Here is a 21,155-nt window from a genome sequence, read left to right as displayed (position 1 = left end):
AAGTTTGCTTTAAGAAATAGTAGTAGTAAGAAAAAAAATCAAAACGCACCAAACCCAAAAATCCCAAAAAATCCCTCCAAAACCTCCCAAAATCAAAAACAAAACCCACCAAGACTCCCCCCAATAAACAAAACAAAACAAAACAACAACAACAAAAAAACCATACAAAAAAACCCAACAAAAAATAAGACTGGGAATATGAGTAAGAGTGAGATTAAGAGGAATAAGATGATGAAGAGATAGTAGTAGCAAATTATAATAATTATAAGAAGAAAAATAATAAAAATAATAAAATAAATAAATTGAATGAGAAGAATAAGTATAAGAATAAGAAATCATCGTAGTAGTAAAGAAAAAGAAGATAAAGAGGAAGAAATAGTAATAATAATAAGAAGAATAGCAAAAAGAGGATAAGAAGTTGAATAAGAATTATGAGAACAATAAGAATACTAAGAATAATGATAAGAATAAGAAAAAATAATACTAGTATTAATTAATAATGAGTTAGAAAAACAATGAAAAGAACAATTACTAAGATGAAGAAAAAGAAATACTAGTAATAGTAAATAAGAATGATAAGATGAAGAAGATGAAATAATAGTAGTAGTAAGTAATAATATCAAAATCCATACCTCCTAGAATCTCAGAATGAAAGGGAAAACCTTAAAGATCATTTAGTTCCAGCTGATTGTTTTCTCTTTCTCTCTCTCTCTCTCTCTTTCTCTTTCTCTCTCAGACCTTTTTGCTATTTCTTTCTACCTCCCTACCTCTGCAAAATCCATGTTAAATAAAATCCCTACGTTGTCCTCACATGGCCTCCTTTGCACCTTCATTCAGGCAGAGGCATCTCTCCCTCATGGGCTTGTAACACCTGCACAGGGCCCCTTCCAGCCGCAAGCATCCCGGGATTCTGTCAGCTCCTCGCTTCCCTTTTCTTCTTGCCTCTGCTTTCAGCTGGGAATGTGCTTGAAAATGCCCAGCAGAAAAGCCTTTGCTGTCTGCTCTGGGAGCCCACAGAGCTTCAGGACCTTGTCCCCTGCACCTGCACAGCTCCCTCGAGAGGCACGGCAGAACCAGCACCTGAGAGCCTCGGGAATTCCCTCTGTGGTCCATGGCACACACTGCAATGCTCTGGAATTCCAGCTCCCAGCAAGGATAAGATGCTCCTGTGCTTTAAGGCAAAGCTCTGAAGGGGCTGAAAGCCAAGTGGAGCAAGATCTTGACATTTCACTGCCAGCCTTCAGAATTTCATCAAGGCTTGCTTTAGCATGTGGATTGGGAAAAAAAAAAATCAGGGGAGGGTTTTTGGCTGGGAGGTGCCACATGTAAAGACAGACCCTGGGAAAGAAACAGAGCAGCAGGCAAAGAGAGGGAGAAAGGAAACAAACAGCCCTAAGCTGAGAAGCTGGCACTCTGAAAGCTCTGTATAGATCTCTGTAGCTGTTCCCACATGGATGTGAAGGCTGATGCCAGACCCCCAAGGGTCACATTAAAGGCTTCCTTCATACAATTGCTGGGTATTGAGAGGCAGCACAGCTGTTTTAGTCACTGGGCTTTGTAATTCTGCTACAAGCCAGGTGAGTAGGCCTTGGCCTCCTGGCCACAAAGATTCTGTGACCTTTCTTTTTTTGGAGGAGAAAGCCAGGCCCATTGGTAGCCAAAGGCCAGTGCCCACAGGTGGCATTAGCAGGGTTCATTATTGCATGAAACGTGTGGGGCTGTCCACATAACTCTTTGCAGTTGTTGCTTAGTGTGCAACAGCTTGTAGCTTAGTGAGCATCACTCAGTGACACTGAGGAAAGGGGAACCCTTTTATTGTATGAAAACCAACAAAACTTCTGAATTTGACACTGGTGCCTTTGTCAGGCCATTGAAAGCCTCTCCTGGCCCAGTCTCCCTAAGCAAAGTCCCCCTCACAGGGGCCTGGGCACATCAGGGGCTACAAGTGCCCAAGTCCGGGGCTGCTCGGTGCCAGTTCCAGTGGGGTCGGCTGTGGAAGGGATGTCGGGTGTGGCCCTTTGTGACACAGGCGCTGATGCAGGACATGATGGTGCCCAGAGGCCTTTGTGACACGGCAGAGCCCCACGCTGCCAGAGGGGTATATAAGGGGCACAGAGCCCTGGGTGCCCAGTCCCAGAGAGCCGCTCTGTCAGGAGAGAGCAGCTCCCTGAGAGCCTCAGCAGCAGTAATATGATGTTATATAAGTATTATATAAGTAATATAAGTAATATATAAGTAATATAAGTAATATATAAGTAATATAATATTGTAACATTGTATAATTATTGTATAAATATTGTAAGATAATATCATATATGTAATAAATGACATTAAATATTACATATTAATTAATTAATATGTAATATTTAATATCAACTAACTACATTAATATTAATATTAATATTAGTAATTAATATTAATATTAAATTAATTTTTAATTTTAATATTAATATTAATATCAAACTACCTTATTGTTAATAATAATAATTAATTAAATTATATTAATAATAGTAATAGTTACATATAAATATAACATCTAAATATATAGATATGATATATTAAAGATATGAAAATAATTTAAAAGAATTAATAATATGTGAAATTAGTAAGAGAACCATATAACTGTTAACCAATAAACATGAATGCCTTTATTTGCTAAAATGTATAAATAGTGAACATGAATGCCTTTATTTGCTAAAATGTATAGTATATATATAGTATATATATAATATAGCTAAAATAGTGAAATGTTTTGATAGTCGCTGTGCTGGCTTTGTGGATTTGCCCCCCAGCACCTGTTTCTGTGCAGAACTGTAAATAAAAGAAGTATCTGAACTCTGTGTGGGATCGTCTTCTTGCACACGGGGTGAAAGAATCCGTTTTGGGACAACAGCTTTGCCATGGACACATTGATAAAAGATGCTGCTTTTCCTGCCATGCTCGCCTGTGCCTGCCCCATCTCGGGAGCCAGACGGGCGCAGGCAAAGCAGCAGAGACCTGAAACTCGGCGGCTGCGCGGTTGCTGCGGCCAAGACAATCCCACACCAGCCACGAGAGCCTCTCTGGGAACAAGCAACAAATCCCAGAGGGCTCCTCTCCGAGCCGCTCCCCGAGTCCCTGTACCGAGAAGTTGTCGTGCAGGTGTTTGGGGAATCTCCTGGGGCTGTTTGGACCAGCTGTGTGGTGTTCCCAGTGCACACCCGGCAAGCTGAATTCCCCCACAGGGACAAGGGCAGCTCATCTGGAGGTGAACCCTGGTTCCTTAAAGAATCATTTTTTGGGTCACTGTCCTGGTTGGGTGGCCAAGAGCATCATCCTACATCCCATCTTCACTGCTAGGGAATTCCTAGGAGACAGGAATTCCTAGGAGATAAAAAGCACAACCACATAGGATTTATCTGAGAAGTACAAGGTTAAAATGTGTATTGCTTTTGGCTAAAACATAGATTTTAAAGAATATATTTTGTTTTTAATGAGACCTGCAATGGACACTGGGACAGGCCAAAAGGTCTGTTCTTTGGATAGACTTTGGAAGAAGGGGTTCTTAGTGTAAAGTCTGCATTTTGGAGAAGATACATTTCTTATGCTGCTGAAAACCTCTCTCAGAATGAAAAACAAAACCAAAGCAAACAAAAAACCAAACCAAACCAATCGACTGAAAAACAACAACCCCCCAAAACCCAAACCAAAAACACAGCACAAAAACCCAACAAAACAGCAGAGAACTGAAATAAAAACTTCTGATGTGCCAGAAATGTGGAGCTGCTGTCACTCAAATATTATTAAACCACCCATCTCAATCCCCTGAATTCTAGTTATTGTTCAGCATCTCACTGCAGCTAAGAAGAGATCACATAAATTACAGTCATGTATTACTTCCCTGCAGCCACTATGTTTAAGTAAAAGCATCAGCTTCTCTTTCCTTGTCTAGGTGGATCGCTTTTGGTCAGAATTTTCCTTTAAGCACAGCCTAAGAGCATTTCACCTTTATTTTCCTGTCTTGTATTTTTCTTTTAAACATAGTAGAAACTTCCCACTTTGAGTTAGATAACACTGCACAAAGAATATGAAAAAAACAGTTGCCACTGAGAAACTGAAAATGCTACCTATTATTTAATCAATATTTCTAGTGGCTGCCATCAAATTGGATTGCCAGGGATCCAGGGATTTTTAAGAGACATATCAGGACCCTGAAATACTTCTTATGCTCTTAAATGGAGCAATAAAAAAAGGAAATCTGCTCAAGTTCTTAGTTCTTGATGGGACTGGTTGTCATGTTAACAAATGAGGTAGAAATGGAAGCATGTTTCTACACAGAGGTAGGAGGGACCTGTTTGTGTGGAATGCTCTGCTGGGGATATTTGAAATGGGAGCCTGCCCCTGGCACAGTGTTGGAAAGGAAGGTCTGGCAAGATAGGGGCAAAGCTGCTGCTGTCCAGCCAAGGTGACCTCCACCCATGGCTGTGTCTTTCATTGTCTGCCAGTTACCAGGACAGGTAAGCACCAGAAGGTTGGGTATTTCTAGAGATGCAGAGAATCTGGAAAACCACTGCTGCCACCTGCTGTACCGTCCCACTTTTAAATCCACAAACCCATGCCCTGAGTAATGCCAAAGCCTAAAGCTCAAGGCTTCCCATGGGATTTGCCTACTGGGATTAGAAAAAGATGGATTGCTGTGCAGGTTTTAACCTTACTACATGATGGTGACCCCATGTGTGTAATAAGCACCCAGAGGTATTTCCCAGCACTTTCCAGCTTGGGAGAATGCAGGAAATAAATTCCTACCTGCTCTTTGTGGTTGGCAGCATCATCTGGCATGGAGAACATCAACCTCCACCACTGCAGCTGTTGTTTGCCACCCAGATTAATTTTTCAGAATTAGGATTCCATGAAAAAGCTTTTTACATCTTATGAGGCAGTTCCTTTAAAAGTTCAAATTGTGGGTGGTGCAAAGTCAAAATCCCACTTTCAAACCAACTCTGCAAGATTGCTTCTAATCTGAAAAGTGATTGAAAAAGTGGCAAGTGATCACTTTTCCACAGTTTCTCCAGATCAGAGGGCTGTCAAAGTACTTGAGAGTCCTCTGCTTGCCCTATTTAAGTATTGTGTCATGAACAAAGGAAAAGAAAGCTGATGATGGCTATTCAGCACTGTGGATTATCGACACACTTCAGTCCAGTCCAGGTGACTCAGCTTCATCTCTGTAAAAGTGAAAACACCATGGTGTTAAAGACCACTTTGCAGGAATTTGTGCTGTGAAAAGTTCTTGGGGTGGTTTGATCTTTGATTTAGATGACAGAGGCACAGCTTTTACTGTTGCAAAGAGCTGAAGAGTGTGAAGAACAGAGCAAATGGAAAGCCTGAGAATGCTGTACTTCACGGTAACTGCTAAACAGACATTGAAGTAAAATTTAATTGCAATTGATGTGAGATTAATTGTGGCCTGGAGCAGGAGGCAGTGACTGTCAGACTGCACAGAGCTCGAGGGCTGTCTCAGAGCTTGGCACTCTTGAAGACTGCCAGCTATTAGCACTGTAATTATGTTATTTTTATAATTCAAGCACGATGCAAAGGAATAAATGTCCTGCCAATAACATAAGCACAACCTGAAAAAAAAAATTATTATTATTATTACGAAGAATGACTTAATGTGGAAAAACATTGAAACAGCTACTGAAGTACTCTGTATCCATCTCATCAGCAGCAAGGTGCTAAGGAGCTACCACCGAGTCTGCCAAAGTCAAATTGAGTCAGACTAATTTAAGTGGTTTTTTTGGCAGTGTCCCTGGGCTATGGAGCAGTTTGCAAACCAGTAGCAGGAAACTTTAGGGACTGGTGAGAGACACAACACCAGAACGATGCTGGGAACACAGCAGTGACTACAAGTGTCAGCCACGCTTGGAGATTTGAAGCTTCCAAGCTTCACTTGAAGTTACAAAGGGGGCTTCAAGCAGGAACCACAGAACTAATGTTTCAATGTTGAGAAAAATGGAAGAAAAGATCGAACAGGTGGGTTCAGTCGAGGGAGGAGAGAATAGATGAGGACACTCATCGGACTGGTATAAAAAGAATAGTGATGAGTTATTCTCCATGTAATTGGCTTGGTCCTTTTGGGTTAATTCCATATGTTTGGGGAATAATTAGAATAACAATGGAAAACTGCAGGAAGCAACTCAGAGTAATGGAATCAGCCATATGGGAGACTTCTGAACCAGAGGGTTCAGAAACATCACTTAACACCAGTCCAGACATTTGCTGTGCTTCAAAAAAAGGGAAATTGAATAAACATTTCTACAGCTTCCTTTCAATCATGTTAACATGAACAACACTTAGGCTTGCATGAAGTCACTACATTTTTTAAGTAAGCTGAACTTACAGGAAGAAAAAATAATTAAATCAAACTATGTAGATTTGCAGCTTAAATTTGGCAAAATAATTCAAGTAATTGGATCTTTATATGCTAGCATTGCTATTCTGTGTTGTCAACATCACTAAAATCAGCTCAACAAATGTACCTGCTCTTGCCATACTTTCTCTGAACAGAAGAAATGTTATTAATAAACTGACATCAAAGTCATTTGCTGTATTGCAAGTGACTTTATATTACAATTTAGAATAAGTTCTAATGGGTATTTGTATTTTAAGGGAACCAAAAGAAAGTATGTACTAAAAAGAAAGAAGTAAAACTAAATCTTTAAAATATTAATGACAATGGATACTCACTTTCAAAAATCCTGGCATTTTATTACTGACTTCCTGAACATTGCAATTCCAATTGCAAATAAAAATAAAATACTAGATTATTTTATTTCCACTTCTTATCAAAATACCTATTTGTTTTCAGATTTGAATAAAACCACAGAGAGGAAGGATAGGTTAAAAACTGCACATTTGACCTGTTTTACAATTGGTGTTCAGAAGCTTATTGAGTTCTGGAGGCAATTTAATAAAGTCACAGATATGAAAATATAGAACTGTCTTTATTAATGAGGTATGCATTTGTTCAGATCAGGTTTCTTGGGATACAGCCTTCTATTTGGACTTCAGCTGGCCAGCCTTTGTATCTGTCCTTCGTCTGGTCAGAGTGGTTTATCTGTAAAAGTAAAATAAATTAAGGAAAAAAATCATCTTTTAGTTTTTTTATATTTACATACCAGTTTCTCAAACCTTATACAATAGGAGAGGGTAATGAAGGAGGACTGGGAAGCTGAGGAGAATCTTGCACATCTTGCTTAACATAACAGGTGACGATTCTGCCAGTTTCTCTCTTACACAAAGTGCTTTATTTATTTCACAGATGGCTGTCATTATATAAACTAAATTGAATATCTTTGTCCAGCAGAAGCTCTGAAATGGGAAGAATATTGCAAAAATATTCTGCACCAGCACAAGCTGGGGGTGACCTGCTGGGGAAAAGCTCTGTGGAGAAGGACCTACAGGTCCTGGTGTACAGTGAGCTGTCCCTGACCAGCAGAGGCCAAAGATGCCAATGGTGCCCTGGGGGGCATTGGGATGAGCATTCCCAGCAGGTCAGGGGTGATGCTGCCCCTGTGCCCAGCCCTGGAGGCACCTCTGGGCTGCTGTGTCCAGCCCTGGCTCCTCAGCACAGCAGGGACAGGAGCTCCTGGGGCTGAGGAAGGGCCTGGAGCATCTCCGTGCCCAGGAAAGGCTGAGGGAGCTGGGGCTGCTCAGCCTGGAGAGGAGCCCCAGCTGAGAGGGGCCTCAGCCCTGGCTGTCTCTGTCCATCCCTGTCCATCCCTGGGTGTCCCTGTTCATCCCTGGCTGTCCCTGTCCATCCCTGTCCATCCCTGTCCATCCCTGGCTGTCCCTGTCCATCCCTGTCCATCCCTGGCTGTCCCTGTCCATCCCTGGCTGTCCCTGGCTGTCCCTGTCCATCCCTGGCTGTCCCTGTCCATCCCTGGGCTGTCCCTGTCCATCCCTGGCTGTCCCTGGCTGTCCCTGTCCATCCCTGGCTGTGCCTGGCTGTCCCTGTCCATCCCTGTCCATCCCTGTCCATCCCTGTCCATCCCTGGCTGTCCCTGGGGGCAGGAGGGGCAGAGCAGGCCCAGGCTCTGCTCCAGGCCCAGCAATGGCACCAGAGCCACGGGCAGGGGCTGAGCCCAGCAATTCCCCCTGCACAGGAGGCACAACTTGTGCCCTGGGCAGTGCCCAGCCCTGAGCAGAGAGCAGAGAGGGGCTGGAGTCTCCTCCTGGGGATATTGCAGAGCCCTCTGGACACAGCCCTGTGCCCGCTGCTCTGGGATGGCCCTGCTGGAGCAGGGAGCTGGCACCAAAAAGCCACCGTGGTCCCTTCCAGCCTGACCATTCCTTGATCCAGTGATATTCTGGGAAAAGAGCTGCACTGTGGAAGTTTGACATGGCTGGGGAGGGAATCGACATCATCAAGAGACCTGGACTCTGCATTGGGTTTTTGCATTTCTGTCTGCCCCAGTCACACAGATGAGCAGGGCTGGGCTTATAGAAACTGAACACAACAAGGGCACAGATGCAAACAGAAATCTCTGTGAAAAACAGTATCTTTAGTCCTCCTGTCCACTTTAAATCCACTTACTTGTGGGCAAATTATTCCCAAAGTTTTTGGTTTTGATATACAGACAAATAAAAAGTGAAAATGAAACAAATCTGACCTTTTCTTTTTGGATATTATCTGGCAGCTTGAAGCCTTTGGCAGCTATAAAAACCCAACTTGATCTGAACCTTATATTCATTATTTCTTTACTTCCCAGTTCTTCCACTAATTTTTTGGTGTAATCTTTCAACCTAGGAAACCATAGTGAAAAAAATGAGTGTTAAAAATTCAGGATGTGAAAAATAATGAAAAAGATCACGGCTGATTCATGCTTTATATTCAGCATTAAGCCTGCAGAAGCAAAAATGAGATTTAAATAGTCCTGAAAGCTGTGGTAGTAGCATGACATTGAATTCACAGAGAGAATTGAATTTATCAATTTTTTTCCTTCTCAGTAAGTTCCTGATATTAATACAACCTGTTTGTGACAGCATAACAGAAAGAAAAATGTATCTCAAATGCTTCTGGTGCTTCAGTCCTTCCTAAATAAGAACAAGGGTGTCAAACATGGATTAAGTCTTTTCCTGGATAATTACCATATCATGAACTCAGCTAAAAACCCCCAGAGATTCAAAAACACCTGACAAATCAGATTATGATGTTAGAAAGAATGTAAATTAGAGACATCATAATTGGAGGTGTGGATAAATAACATTTCAGAGTAAAGAAGGCTGTGACCCAGACATAACAGCAGTGCCCTTTGGGGTGCTTTTAACCAATATAATATCTACCCATCTTACAGAGCACCAGCACACAGATGTGTGCAATCATGGAAAAGACACAGAATTAAAACTTTTAGACAAGAATTGAGAGAACAACTCTTGAGTGTAGAATGGAATTTACCATTCCTTTACACCAATTCACAAGTAATCCTCCAGCTTTTCACTGCTCTGCCTCTCAGGCTCCATAAGCTCCTACCTGGTGCTTGCATCATCTTGAGTGGCCATCAGAAGGAGGGTCCCTTCTGGTGCCTTCTTGATGTAATCTGCCATCTCCCCTGAGTGATCTGTGGAGTCAATCACACAGTTGGTTATTCACAGCCCACATATCACATTCCTACTCATGCACCCATGGGCACCAGCATTTTAAAGGAAATTCCTCAGGAAATCACCTTCCAGTGCCTTCAGAGCATTCTGGTTCTCTTCATGAATATATAACATTCAACATGTAGAAAATGTGTCAAAAGCTGTTCTTAAAGTAGATAATCTTTCCAGCTATGTGGAAAGATGTTAAGAGACAGATTAGCAAATTTCCTATGCTGATTTTATAACTATGCTGATTTTATAACTAAAATAGAACAAGATATGTCAGGAAAAGGAATTTTGCTGAGTGAAGTAATCTGGATGTCATACCTGGTTAAGTGCTATTCCTACCAGACTGAAATAATGGAGACCAAAGAAAAAGACGAAACAAAAAAAGGGAAAATAACAAGATAATTTGAAATAGAAGATAATTAACTATCTCAACCAACAGGAGAAATCGAGCTTTTCAGGCAAAATTTGTCATCATATCTGGCCAGAACATATTTTATGAAGACAGCAGCTGCTTGTTTCTAGCTGATCCCTGTTGAGAATACAAAGTCAAACAGGAAAGAGGAGGGTAATTACATGAATCTGGCTTTTCTTAATTCTTAAACACTAACAAATGCTATATTGAACTCTTTTCCTTACCTGCTGCCCACATTCCAAAAAAATTTGTTGACATATGTTGTCCTGTTTTATCTGTAATTTAATAAAAAAAGGTCTTAATATGAGCAAATAAAATATTATTTTATTCAATAGGAAAACATATCATTTTCAGCTAAAGCTAGGCATCCCTAATTTTGTGTATTTGGCTTCTTTTGTTTCAGTTCTTAAATTGGAAGAAATATAAAACAACAAGTTTAAGATTTGGGAAAATATTTTGTTTCATGTAGTCTCTGAATCATTAAATGTGACTGAAAAAATTCATTACTTCTTATTTTAAAGAAAAATTAATTTTCTTGGTATGTGCTTCCATGTTTTTGTATCTAAATACACCATACTAGGTCATAGATAGGAAAATTGGTTAAGCCCAAGATTATTTGAATGAGCTTCATTCTATCCTTTGCAGTGTTTGAGATGCTCAACCTTTCATCCATAAGATAATTACTGAGAACAGTTATTATCTTGTCTGATCTAAATAGTGCACATGTAAAAAAAAAACATGTTTTGCTGCAGACTGGTGCAGAATAATGGACAGATTTACCTGCTCCTATTTGCCACCATCTTGCTTGTGCATTCAAGGTGAGTATTTCCTCTCTTATTCTCATTTTTAACTAATTTTTATATTTTATACCAGTAAAGATTTTATGGTTGTTGGAAAAAGAAAGGCAGCAGTTAACTAGGGAAAAATTAGGAACAGATTCTTGTCAGTGGTTAATTTAACCTTCAGCAAATTCATACGAGTTTAGACAAAGTCAAGATCTTGCTTAGCAATAGTGAGACAAAAAAAAATTTGAATATATCAAAATACAAGTGTTTCCTGATCAAAGCCAGCTTGACTGTGCCTGTGAACTCCCTTTCTTCCCCCTCCTCCACAAGATTTAGGCATTAATTTTTCCCATTATTGAATACACTGCACTTCATCACTGTTCCCATTCATCTAAATCAAAATTTAGGATGTAAACCTAGAATAAAACACACCTGCTGCTTACAGTGGCTTTTACTATAAGCAAATGGCAGCTTAATATTAATTAAAATTTGAGTTTGTCTTTCTGTACCCTGAATAAGTCCAGAAAAGAAATCTGTACCATGGCTACACCTTGAGGCAGAACTGCAACTCTCAGTTCCTGCTTCCCCCTTATCAGTGGAGCAGCAGATATATTTTACCAAGGGAGTCCTACTGCTGGAGATCACAGATATTTTTGCTGTGCTACAAGTCTTTTGTCTAATAAAACACACTTACACCACATCTGTGTGCACATTTTCTACTCTATTTTCCTATATTGATTATGAACACGTTTCTTTTGTTTACCCAGAAGACTGTTTTTATCATGCAGATTTTTTTTTCTTACATTAATGTGAATCAGGTTTGCAATGTTTTCCTTTCCCTTCCATAATATCTGGTGAAAAACCCCACAAAACAAACTACCCAAGCCCCCCCAAGAATACTCATAATTTATTGCAGTACAAAAGTATGTCTCTCTCTAACATTTTTTTCTCTTACAATTCACAATGGCAATGTTTATACCACTTCCAGCTTCATTCTTGTCATTTATAAGCCTGGAATTGAAATAAATACAATATCAGTAAAATACATCTCTCCAGCAACTCTTTACCAGTTTACCAGTGCTAAGTAATTTTCTGATATTTATGTTTTCTTTAGTTATTTAATTTAAAACTCTATTGTAAACAAGAGCTTAAAAATCTTGCACAGTGTATCAGCCAGTTTCCTTCAACAATGACTCTTTCAAAATGAGCCAGATCAAGGAAATATTTCATACAAGTGCAGCCAGAAAGATAAAGGAGGAAAAAAAAAAAAGCCAAAAACAAGATAAAGTGGGTTTGTGTCTGTACTGCCTGTGGCTTATGTCTCCAGGAAAGGTCACTGCAAGGTTTTGAAGTGATTTCACCTGTCCAGTTTGAAAAGCCATGAAAGAACCTGACTTTCAGAAGGTGCTGAGCAGTCAGCATTCTGCAAATCTGCTATCCTGCCCCATGAAAATTAAAAATCCTACTAGAAGTTAACAGTTTATGTAGAAGAACAAAGAGAATCACTGGAGATTAGAAAAAAAAGCAAACAATAAAACTAACAAACAAACAAAAAAACACCACCCTGAAACAAAACAAAACAAACAAAAAAAATAGAACAGGGGAAGAAGAGTAAAATACTGTCAGATTAATTCTGAAGTTTTCCACCAGAATAGGAGGCCCTGGCAGGAGCTCAGCTGCTGCTGCTGAACCAAACCCAAGCACCTTTTCTCACACTACAAGGCTCTTGCTTAGGTGTAAAGTTAGAGTGGTACTCACTGCTCATCCTCAAAGCAAATTTTAGCCCTCCTCTGTTTGCCACCGCCACTGAGGATGCGATAGGCGAAGTTCCCAGGTGGGCAGGGAGACCAGTGGTCACACTTCTGCCTTTTGGGGGCTGGGGCTGCAACAGCAAAGATGAAAAAATGTTTTATTGGATGCTGAATGAATAATTTCTACATGGGATGAATCCCCTAAAGTTAACGTGCTAAACTCAAACATCTGAACACAGAATCCTGGCAGTTCTCTGGGATCGTGGCAACTTCATCACAGGTTTGTTTGGGCTGGAAGTTATCAATGATTTCCAGATAGGTGTAATTGAAATAAGGTAATTATTATCTGCTATTCCATGTAACAGGAAACAAGGGCTATAAGGATGAAGGTTTCCCACCAACAACTTGAAGTGCATAGTTATCATTCTTATTTTAAGCCCTTTTTTAATACAATAATTTAGTCATAGAATGACAAAAATATACACATTAAGCCACCTATTCAGAGTAGAACTAAAAAATAATGAGAATTTACTCACAAAGTTTAGTTAGTGGTTCAGCTGTTTATCATAAATATAAAATACATGTAATAGAACCAAAGCTGCAGCTTTGGACTTTTATGCTTTTAAACAAATAAGGTGTTCTTACATCAGTGTTCAATGAATTACCTTTGTACCCTTGCAAAAATAGGATGACATTGTGTTTCTTCAAAAACAGTGTCTAAGAAAAGGTTTAGCTTTGCTTTAATTAACTTTATAGTCAACTTCATTCTTATAATAGCACATACCAAATAATTTCTTAGCTAACAAGCTGTTTGTCATTTAGCACATAAATACACGTTATTAGATGAAGTAGAAGAAAGAAAAAAAGGAAATAAATAAAACTACACACCACTCAACACCGGTTTCTTTACCATCTCTTCAAGTGCAGCAATAGATAGTGTGTTTTGGTCCACATGATCAGCAATCAAATATCCCAAATACCAAGCAGCAAAGGATGTCAACAGCAATGCAAATAATCTCAGAAGAGCTGTGAAGGGGGAAAATAAAAATAAATAATTTTAAAAAAACCAAAACTACAAAGACATAAAAATGTTTTCCTAGCAACACAAAAATATCCTGCCATTTTTTGGGCATTGCTACCTAAGCTGGCTGGTTTTTGGCTGTTTCACTGTGCTAACCACAGCCTTCAGAGATGTGGCAATAGAGTATTTGTTACATTCCTATCTAGGACAACTCCTCTTATTTCTAAAACTTGATCTTCAAGCAGAAAATTCCCCCTAACACTCCATTCAATCCACATCCATAATACCTCAGAGAAACACAAAGTTTAGCTCAATCCTAGTAGTTTTTTGACTCTGAAAAGTACTACAGAGGTGTTCTGCAGTTACTATTGATTTTTTGAGGCATGCAGACACTCCAAGAATGGATTGAAACACTGACCAAACAGGGAATTCCCTGTGTTCTCAACATGCTGGGTTGAAACAGCAGAAGGCCCAAACAATCCCTTTCAATGAGCTCTGACTGAATTCAAAGCATCACAGAATTATCTGGGTTGGAAGGGACTCAAAGTTAATCCATTTGTCCTCCCTTCAATGAGCGGGGAAATCTTCAACTGCATCAGGTGGCTCAGAGCCCTGTCCAGCCTGACCTCGGGTATTTCCAGGGATGGGGCAGCCACCACCTTCCTGGATAACCTGTGCCAGTGTTTTACCACCCCTGTTGTGAAAAGTTTCCTTCTCATATCGAACAACTGCTTTTCCTCAAAACCAAAAGCACTAACAGGCTTTCCTGATGAAATACAACACCTAATTTATGATGCTAAATGAGGAAATGTCACACTGCAGTAGTGGAAAAGGCTGTTTTGGAGGCATGAGTCACTTCCTGATGTGCAAAGAACCATCCTTGAAAAACAAGGGTCTCTTAAAGTGGAAAAAAAAAAGAAAATTATTAGTTTTATAGTCCTGAAAATTGAGTTCAACAGGACCAATGTCCAAAAATATGCAGTATGTTTACTTTGCCAGCCCTCTAAATATATACTATATAGTCTGAATCTTCCTTATAACAATTTACACTCACAAGATACTTCTTTCCTTTCCTTGTTGGAACTGTCTTTTATAAACATTAAGATTTCTGCCCTACCCTTTCTCTAGAATAAGGCCAAATTTCTCACTTGTCCTCCTCAAGTCCTGTTTTGCAAGTTCTGGCGCTCCTGTGAATTCTGCCCAATTGGTCTGCATCCAAATTCTGAAAAATTCAGAATGAACACACTGACAACAAAGACATTCCTGAGCCTTTACTTCTGGTTATTCATGCCAGAAGGAACTTTGATATTTTTTTTTCCATAAGGGCAGACTTTATTCACTCAGATTCTGTTGATAATCCATCATAAAGACTGAATTTTTCCTCTCTAGCTACTCCCTGGTTGTATTTGTCCATGTGGTTATTCCTGCATTCTCCCAGCTTTAAAAATAAAAAGCCCAACGAAACATTGCAGAAACATTCGTGTGACTACAGATATTCTGATAAACTCGCTGTTTTCATCAAAGAATTAAGACTGAGAAAGTAATATAATGCATCTTCAGATATCATAAATTTCCCTAAGTACTACCCATGAGGAGTGGTGCAAACCCACACTAAAATAGTACTGAAATTACTCTGACACTTCATTTGTGCAGTGATGTGAACACAGACACCGACAAAGTCCACGTGCATAAACCAGGAAGCTGCTGGAACCAAGCAGAATGACCCCAACCTTTGGTTTATTTTTTTTAATATTTAAAAAAATACTAGATTTATACACAAAATATATTTAATTCATAAAGGAGGCCAAGTCACAAGTTTCAAAGACAAAACCCAGGAAGAATGAAGTGAAAATGACAGTTTTATTGAGAGATTTCAGTGACTATTTCTGGGGAGGGGATGGGGCGTGGTGCATTGCAAAGATCAGTGAGAGCACCAGTCAGGTTTTGCTCTGCTCATTCCACAGTTAGCTTGGCAGGTTTATCTCTACAAGGTATTTACACTATTTTCATCATGATTATGCAGCAACTCTGTTGGAAAATGGGCTCAAGAGTGCAGCATTTTACCTAAATAGAAGAGAAAGCACAAATGGCTAACTGCTGTTATGCCTGATGTTATTCCCCGGTGGCTGGGAAAATCCTGGAACAGATCATCCTGGCACAGATGGGATCAGCATGGGTTTAGGAAAGGCAGATCCTGCCTGACCAACCTGATCTCCTTTTATGACCAGGAGATGTGGGGAAGGCTGTGGATGTTGTGTCCCAGGACTTCAGCAAAGCCCTTGCCACTGTCTCCCACAGCATCCCCTGGAAAAGCTGCAGCCCAGGGCCTGGACAGGCACATCTTCCCTGGGTTAAGAATTGTCTGCATGTCCAAGCCCAGAGGGTGGTGGGGAATGGTGCCACTCCCAGCTGTGTCCAGGCATGAGTGGTGTCCCCCAGGATCAATTTTGGGGCTGGTCAGGTTCAATGTCTTTATTGGTGATCTGGGTGAGGGGATCGAGGGCACCCTCAGTGAATTCACAGACAAAACAAAGGGTGGGAGTGTTGATCTGCTGGAGGGCAGGAAGGCTCTGCAGAGGGATCTGGACAGGCTGGATTGATGGACTGAGGCTTGGATCAGTGTCTCCAGCAAGAGCAGGACCCACCTGTACTGGGCACTGGTGAGGCCTCACCTCAAACCTTGTGTCCAGTTCTGGGCTCTTCACTACAAGAAAGGCACTGAGGGGCTGGAGCGTGTCCAGAATGGAGCTGGGAAGGGTCTGGAGCCCCAGGAGGGGCTGAGGGAGCTGGGAAAGGGGCTCAGCCTGGAGCAAAGGAGGCTCAGGGGGCCCTTGTGGCTCTGCACAAGTCCCTGGCAGGAGGGGACAGCCGGGGGGGTCGGGCTCTGCTGCCAGGGAACAGGGACAGGAGGAGAGGGAACAGCAGGGGAGGCTCAGGTCAGACACCAGAATTCAGGTCAGAATTTCTCCATGGAATGGATGCTCAGGCCTCGGAAGAGGCTGCTCAGGGAGGTTTGGAGTTCCCATCCCTGGAGGAGTTCAAGAAACAACTGAATGTGGCACTCAGTGCTACTCTCTAGTTCACAGTGTGGTGATCAGTCAAATGTTGGACTCAGTGATCTTGGAGGTTTGTTTCCAACCTAAATGATTCGCGAATTCTATAATATATTCTGCATTTTACTTAGAACACAAGGTTTATAATTGTTTTTTGACATATGCCTTTTAAGGCTCAAGGAATTCATTTACCAGCTCTCCTGCACAGTTTGTACTCAATTCTCAAAACTCATGGAATATTTTCACTATCAACCAACTTTTGGTTTTCCTTTCTGGGACTCAGAAGGCATCAGGAGACCTCACTGACCTGAACTGCTGGGTCCAGCTGACTCTTCTAGGTTTACTGAAGTTATTTATCCTGCACAACTCCATTCATTTTTGGGTTTCTCCACTGACACGTGCACACCTATACACAGCATTTAGTTACAGTTAACAGCAGAGCTATAAACTCAGATGAAGTTAAGATAGTGAAGAGGGCTTAATATTTGTGATTAAGCAATTAAGAGTTATAAAGCACAAAGTCTAGCCTGCATGCAGGAAAGTCAGGCTCTGCTTTTGTTGACACAGGAGGCTGTGGTTGCTCAGCACCAAGGAGCAGTGTGGGGATGGTGAGCTGCAGAGGTGCTGCTGTGCCTCCCTCGCTCCATTTCTGCTGTGGAGATCCCTGAGGGTCACAGCTGTGTCACTGCCATGAGTCAGAGAAGCTCAGCAATACTCACAGTGCTGCGAAGAGAGAAGCCAGGAGGAAGGACGGGCAGGATGGAGGTGTGGCAGGACATGTGAAACAGCAGAGAATAAGGAAAAGATGGCAGAACCACAGAATATCCTGAGTTTGAAGGGACTCACAAGGATCATCCAGTCCAGCTCCTGGCTCACAGGACACCTCAACAATCCCACCCCGTTCCTGAGAGCCGTGTCCAAACCATTCTTGAGCTCTGCCAGGGTCAGGGCCCCACTTCCCCGGGAAGCTGTTCCAGTGCCAGACCACTCTCAGGGTGAAAAGCCTCTCCCTAACATCCTACCTAAACCTCTCCAAAGAGAGCTTCCTGCCATTCCCTCGGCTCATGTGTCAGCAGCCGCACCTTCCAGCGGCTCCCAATTTCCCTTGTCCCTCAGGTGCCTCTTGGCAGCAACTCAATCACTAAATGTGAGCCCAGGATGGATTATTCTGTGTTATTCTGTGTTATTCTGTGTTATTCTGTGTGATTCTGTGTGATTCTGTGTGATTCTGTGTTATTCTGTGTGATTCTGTGTTATTCTGTGTTAATCTGTGTGATTCTGTGTGATTCTGTGTGATTCTGTGTGATTCTGTGTGATTCTGTGTTATTCTGTGTGATTCTGTGTGATTCTGTGTTATTCTGTGTTATTCTGTGTTATTGTGTGATTCTGTGTGATTCTGTGTTATTCTGTGTGATTCTGTGTGATTCTGTGTGATTCTGTGTGATTCTGTGTGATTCTGTGTGATTCTGTGTTATTCTGTGTGATTCTGTGTGATTCTGTGTTATTCTGTGTTATTCTGTGTTATTGTGTGATTCTGTGTGATTCTGTATTATTCTGTGTTATTCTGTGTTAATCTGTGTGATTCTGTGTGATTCTGTGTTATTCTGTGTGATTCTGTGTGATTCTGTGTGATTCTGTGTGATTCTGTGTTATTCTGTGTTATTCTGTGTGATTCTGTGTGATTCTGTATTATTCTGTGTTATTCTGTGTTAATCTGTGTGATTCTGTGTGATTCTGTGTGATTCTGTATTATTCTGTGTGATTCTGTGTGATTCTGTGTTATTCTGTGTGATTCTGTGTGATTCTGTGTTATTCTGTGTTAATCTGTGTGATTCTGTGTGATTCTGTGTTATTCTGTGTTATTCTGTGTTATTGTGTGATTCTGTGTGATTCTGTATTATTCTGTGTTATTCTGTGTGATTCTGTATTATTCTGTGTTATTCTGTGTGATTCTGTGTTATTCTGTGTTATTCTGTGTGATTCTGTGTGATTCTGTGTGATTCTGTGTGATTCTGTGTGATTCTGTGTGATTCTGTGTGATTCTGTGTGATTCTGTGTTATTCTGTGTGATTCTGTGTGATTCTGTGTTATTCTGTGTGATTCTATGTTATTCTGTGTGATTCTGTGTGATTCTGTGTGATTCTGTGTGATTCTGTATTATTCTGTGTGATTCTGTGTGATTCTGTGTGATTCTGTGTGATTCTGTGTGATTCTGTGTGATTCTATGTTATTCTGTGTGATTCTGTGTGATTCTGTGTGATTCTGTGTTATTCTGTGTTCGGCTGATTCCAAACCCCCACTCAGCCACACCTCGCTATAAGATACAAACCCACCCGCACGCAGCTTGGCTTGAACAGAGGAAAAAAAGCAAAAACAAAACCAAAAAAGAATATATTTAAAGCTAGAGCATGAATTATTCCAGACTAAGAGCCAGCATCAGCCCTCTCTCCCCTTCCCCTTGGCTTGGGGGGGTCTCATCCCACCCGGAGCGGCTCCGGGGCGCATCCTACTCACAGTGCCGGAGCTTCATTATTCCTCCTCCTCCTCCTCGTCCTCCTCCTCCTCCTCCTCCCCGTCCCTCTCCCGTCCTCACCCTGCCAGCACCGGGAAGGGGAGCGGCCGCCTCTCAGCGCCGCACCGCCCCGGTTAAAGAACTTTCAAGTATTCTCTGCAGAGAGCAGCCAGCAGGCCGGCGGGACTGAACCAGGGTTTATGTACCACCCCTCGCCCATTCGGAAAGCTGGACTTTTTCTTTTATTCTTTTTTTTTTTTTTTTTTTTTTTTTTTCCCCATCACTAAATGGTTTGGGTTGGAAGGGACCTTGAAGATCATCTGGTCCCAACCCCGCTACCATGGGCAGAGAACGGCCCACCACATCAGCTTGCTCAGGCTTTGGACACTTCCAGGGATGGGGAAGCACCCCACCACCCTCACAGTGAAGAATTTCTTCCAAATAGCCAATCTAAACCTACTCTCTTTGAGTTTGGATCCATTCTCTAGATGAACCAGTGATTTTTGAGCCTGTTGAACCCAACCCAGGGCTTTTTCCATTGGAGACCCCTCCTCCTTTCTTCCACCCCTCGTCACAGCACTGAGATGACACAATTTCCACCACGAGCTCCATCCCACCCTTGGTTCATCTTTCCTCGTGCACCAGGTGTCCTGCACCATCACCTGGAGGTTTCCTCCCTGCTGGCTCACTAATTTTCATTTAGAAAATTGCTCAAACTGCTCTGTGATTCTGCACTGCAGTTGCCCTTAAAACCTTTCAGATTTAGTTCCCACTAAGCTCTTTCGTTCCCTCTCCCTCTAATTCTGCACAGGAATTACATTTAGCTCAGCAAACAGATGAATAAAATCCTGCAGGAGGGTTCATATAGGAACTGCAGCCAGAGTGGGGCTTTTGCATTCCTCACAGGATACTTTTGAAAGCTGTAAATGTTTCCAGTCCCTGGAGGAGAGGTGTTTCTTGTCCTTGTCTGCAAGTGGTATATTATAACACCCAGTAAATTGCAGGTAAAACCTAAGGGAGTAATTGCTGCTGGTTATTTTCAAATGTACTGGAGCTTGCAAATGAAAAAGCAATGCCCCATAAAACCTGTGTGTGTGAATAATTACAGAGGTAACATGGGACAAATAAACTTAAGGAATGAGAAGCATTGGACAGAAAGGAAAAGAGTTATGAGATGGCAAGAGGAAGTTAAGGGCAACATTAGTCTGGTATACTTTTTAAAATATGCAGTTATTTCTTTAGGAAGTGTCATCCTGCAAGCTGGCACATCAGAAAATGATGCTCCTGTTAATAAATGATTGAAACTGTTGAAGACTGAACTTGTAGCCCTTAAAGTAACAATAATCCAGCTCCAAACCCGAAACACTGCATTGTAACCAAATGAAAAATTCCTTTTTATTAAAGCAAGGAATATTAACTAGGACTTGGGATAATTTAATTTTGAAATAAATTTATTGTACGAGTAGTGGTGGCTCACAGATTCCATAGAGAAAACATTTAAGCCCTTAGGAACTTTGTCACCACCTCAATACAGTGAAAAAAACACTTCACTGGCCATCAGTGTATATTGGAAAAAATTAAATTTTACCTGTTTTCGCCCACAAGAAAAGTGTAGCAGGTTACTTTTCATTACTGCCTAAACTACATGGAACTACACCCAGGCATTTGCTACAAATCCTGGTTTGTTGGCCTGCCAAATCCCAGGGACTCAGTGACTGAGGGGATTTTAAGTGCCAAAGAAGAGTAAACTCTAAAATGTTTTAGATACTTCAGATATCTCAGTTTTGTATCTGCAAAAAACGCAAGCGACACTTCTTTCTTTAGTGATTAGTGGGGTGCAGAACCCTTCTGAAGGATCATTTCTGGTTTCATCCTGCAAACATTCATTCTGTAATTGGAAAGCTTAGAGAAAAACTTACAAAATATGATTATTAATAATTAGGCTGTAAAACCCTTTGGTGCTAAGCAGGAGAGGAAATCTACTCAGGAAACAAATG

At 41.2% G+C, this 21,155-nt stretch overlaps 1 protein-coding gene across 1 annotated transcript; it reads right to left on the bottom strand.

The window, feature by feature from the left end:
* Nucleotides 1-7,003: 7,003 nt before the first annotated feature.
* FAM3B (FAM3 metabolism regulating signaling molecule B) lies at nucleotides 7,004-19,191 on the bottom strand. Its single transcript, XM_088051847.1, has 8 exons — nucleotides 19,161-19,191; nucleotides 13,461-13,598; nucleotides 12,580-12,703; nucleotides 11,777-11,832; nucleotides 10,261-10,311; nucleotides 9,509-9,596; nucleotides 8,649-8,781; nucleotides 7,004-7,093 (listed from the first exon to the last, which is right to left on the bottom strand). The coding sequence occupies exons 1-8, from the start codon at nucleotides 19,174-19,176 to the stop codon at nucleotides 7,004-7,006; spliced, it is 696 nt and encodes a 231-aa protein (XP_087907973.1). The 5' UTR covers nucleotides 19,177-19,191.
* Between the last annotated feature and the right edge of the window lie 1,964 nt (nucleotides 19,192-21,155).

This window comes from Pseudopodoces humilis, chromosome 2 (assembly GCF_049639895.1).
Source record: "Pseudopodoces humilis isolate 2021_Gansu_Grassland_sample_001 chromosome 2, ASM4963989v1, whole genome shotgun sequence".
In the NCBI taxonomy this organism is placed as follows: domain Eukaryota; kingdom Metazoa; phylum Chordata; class Aves; order Passeriformes; family Paridae; genus Pseudopodoces; species Pseudopodoces humilis.
This window is presented reverse-complemented; position numbering and strand designations above follow the sequence as displayed.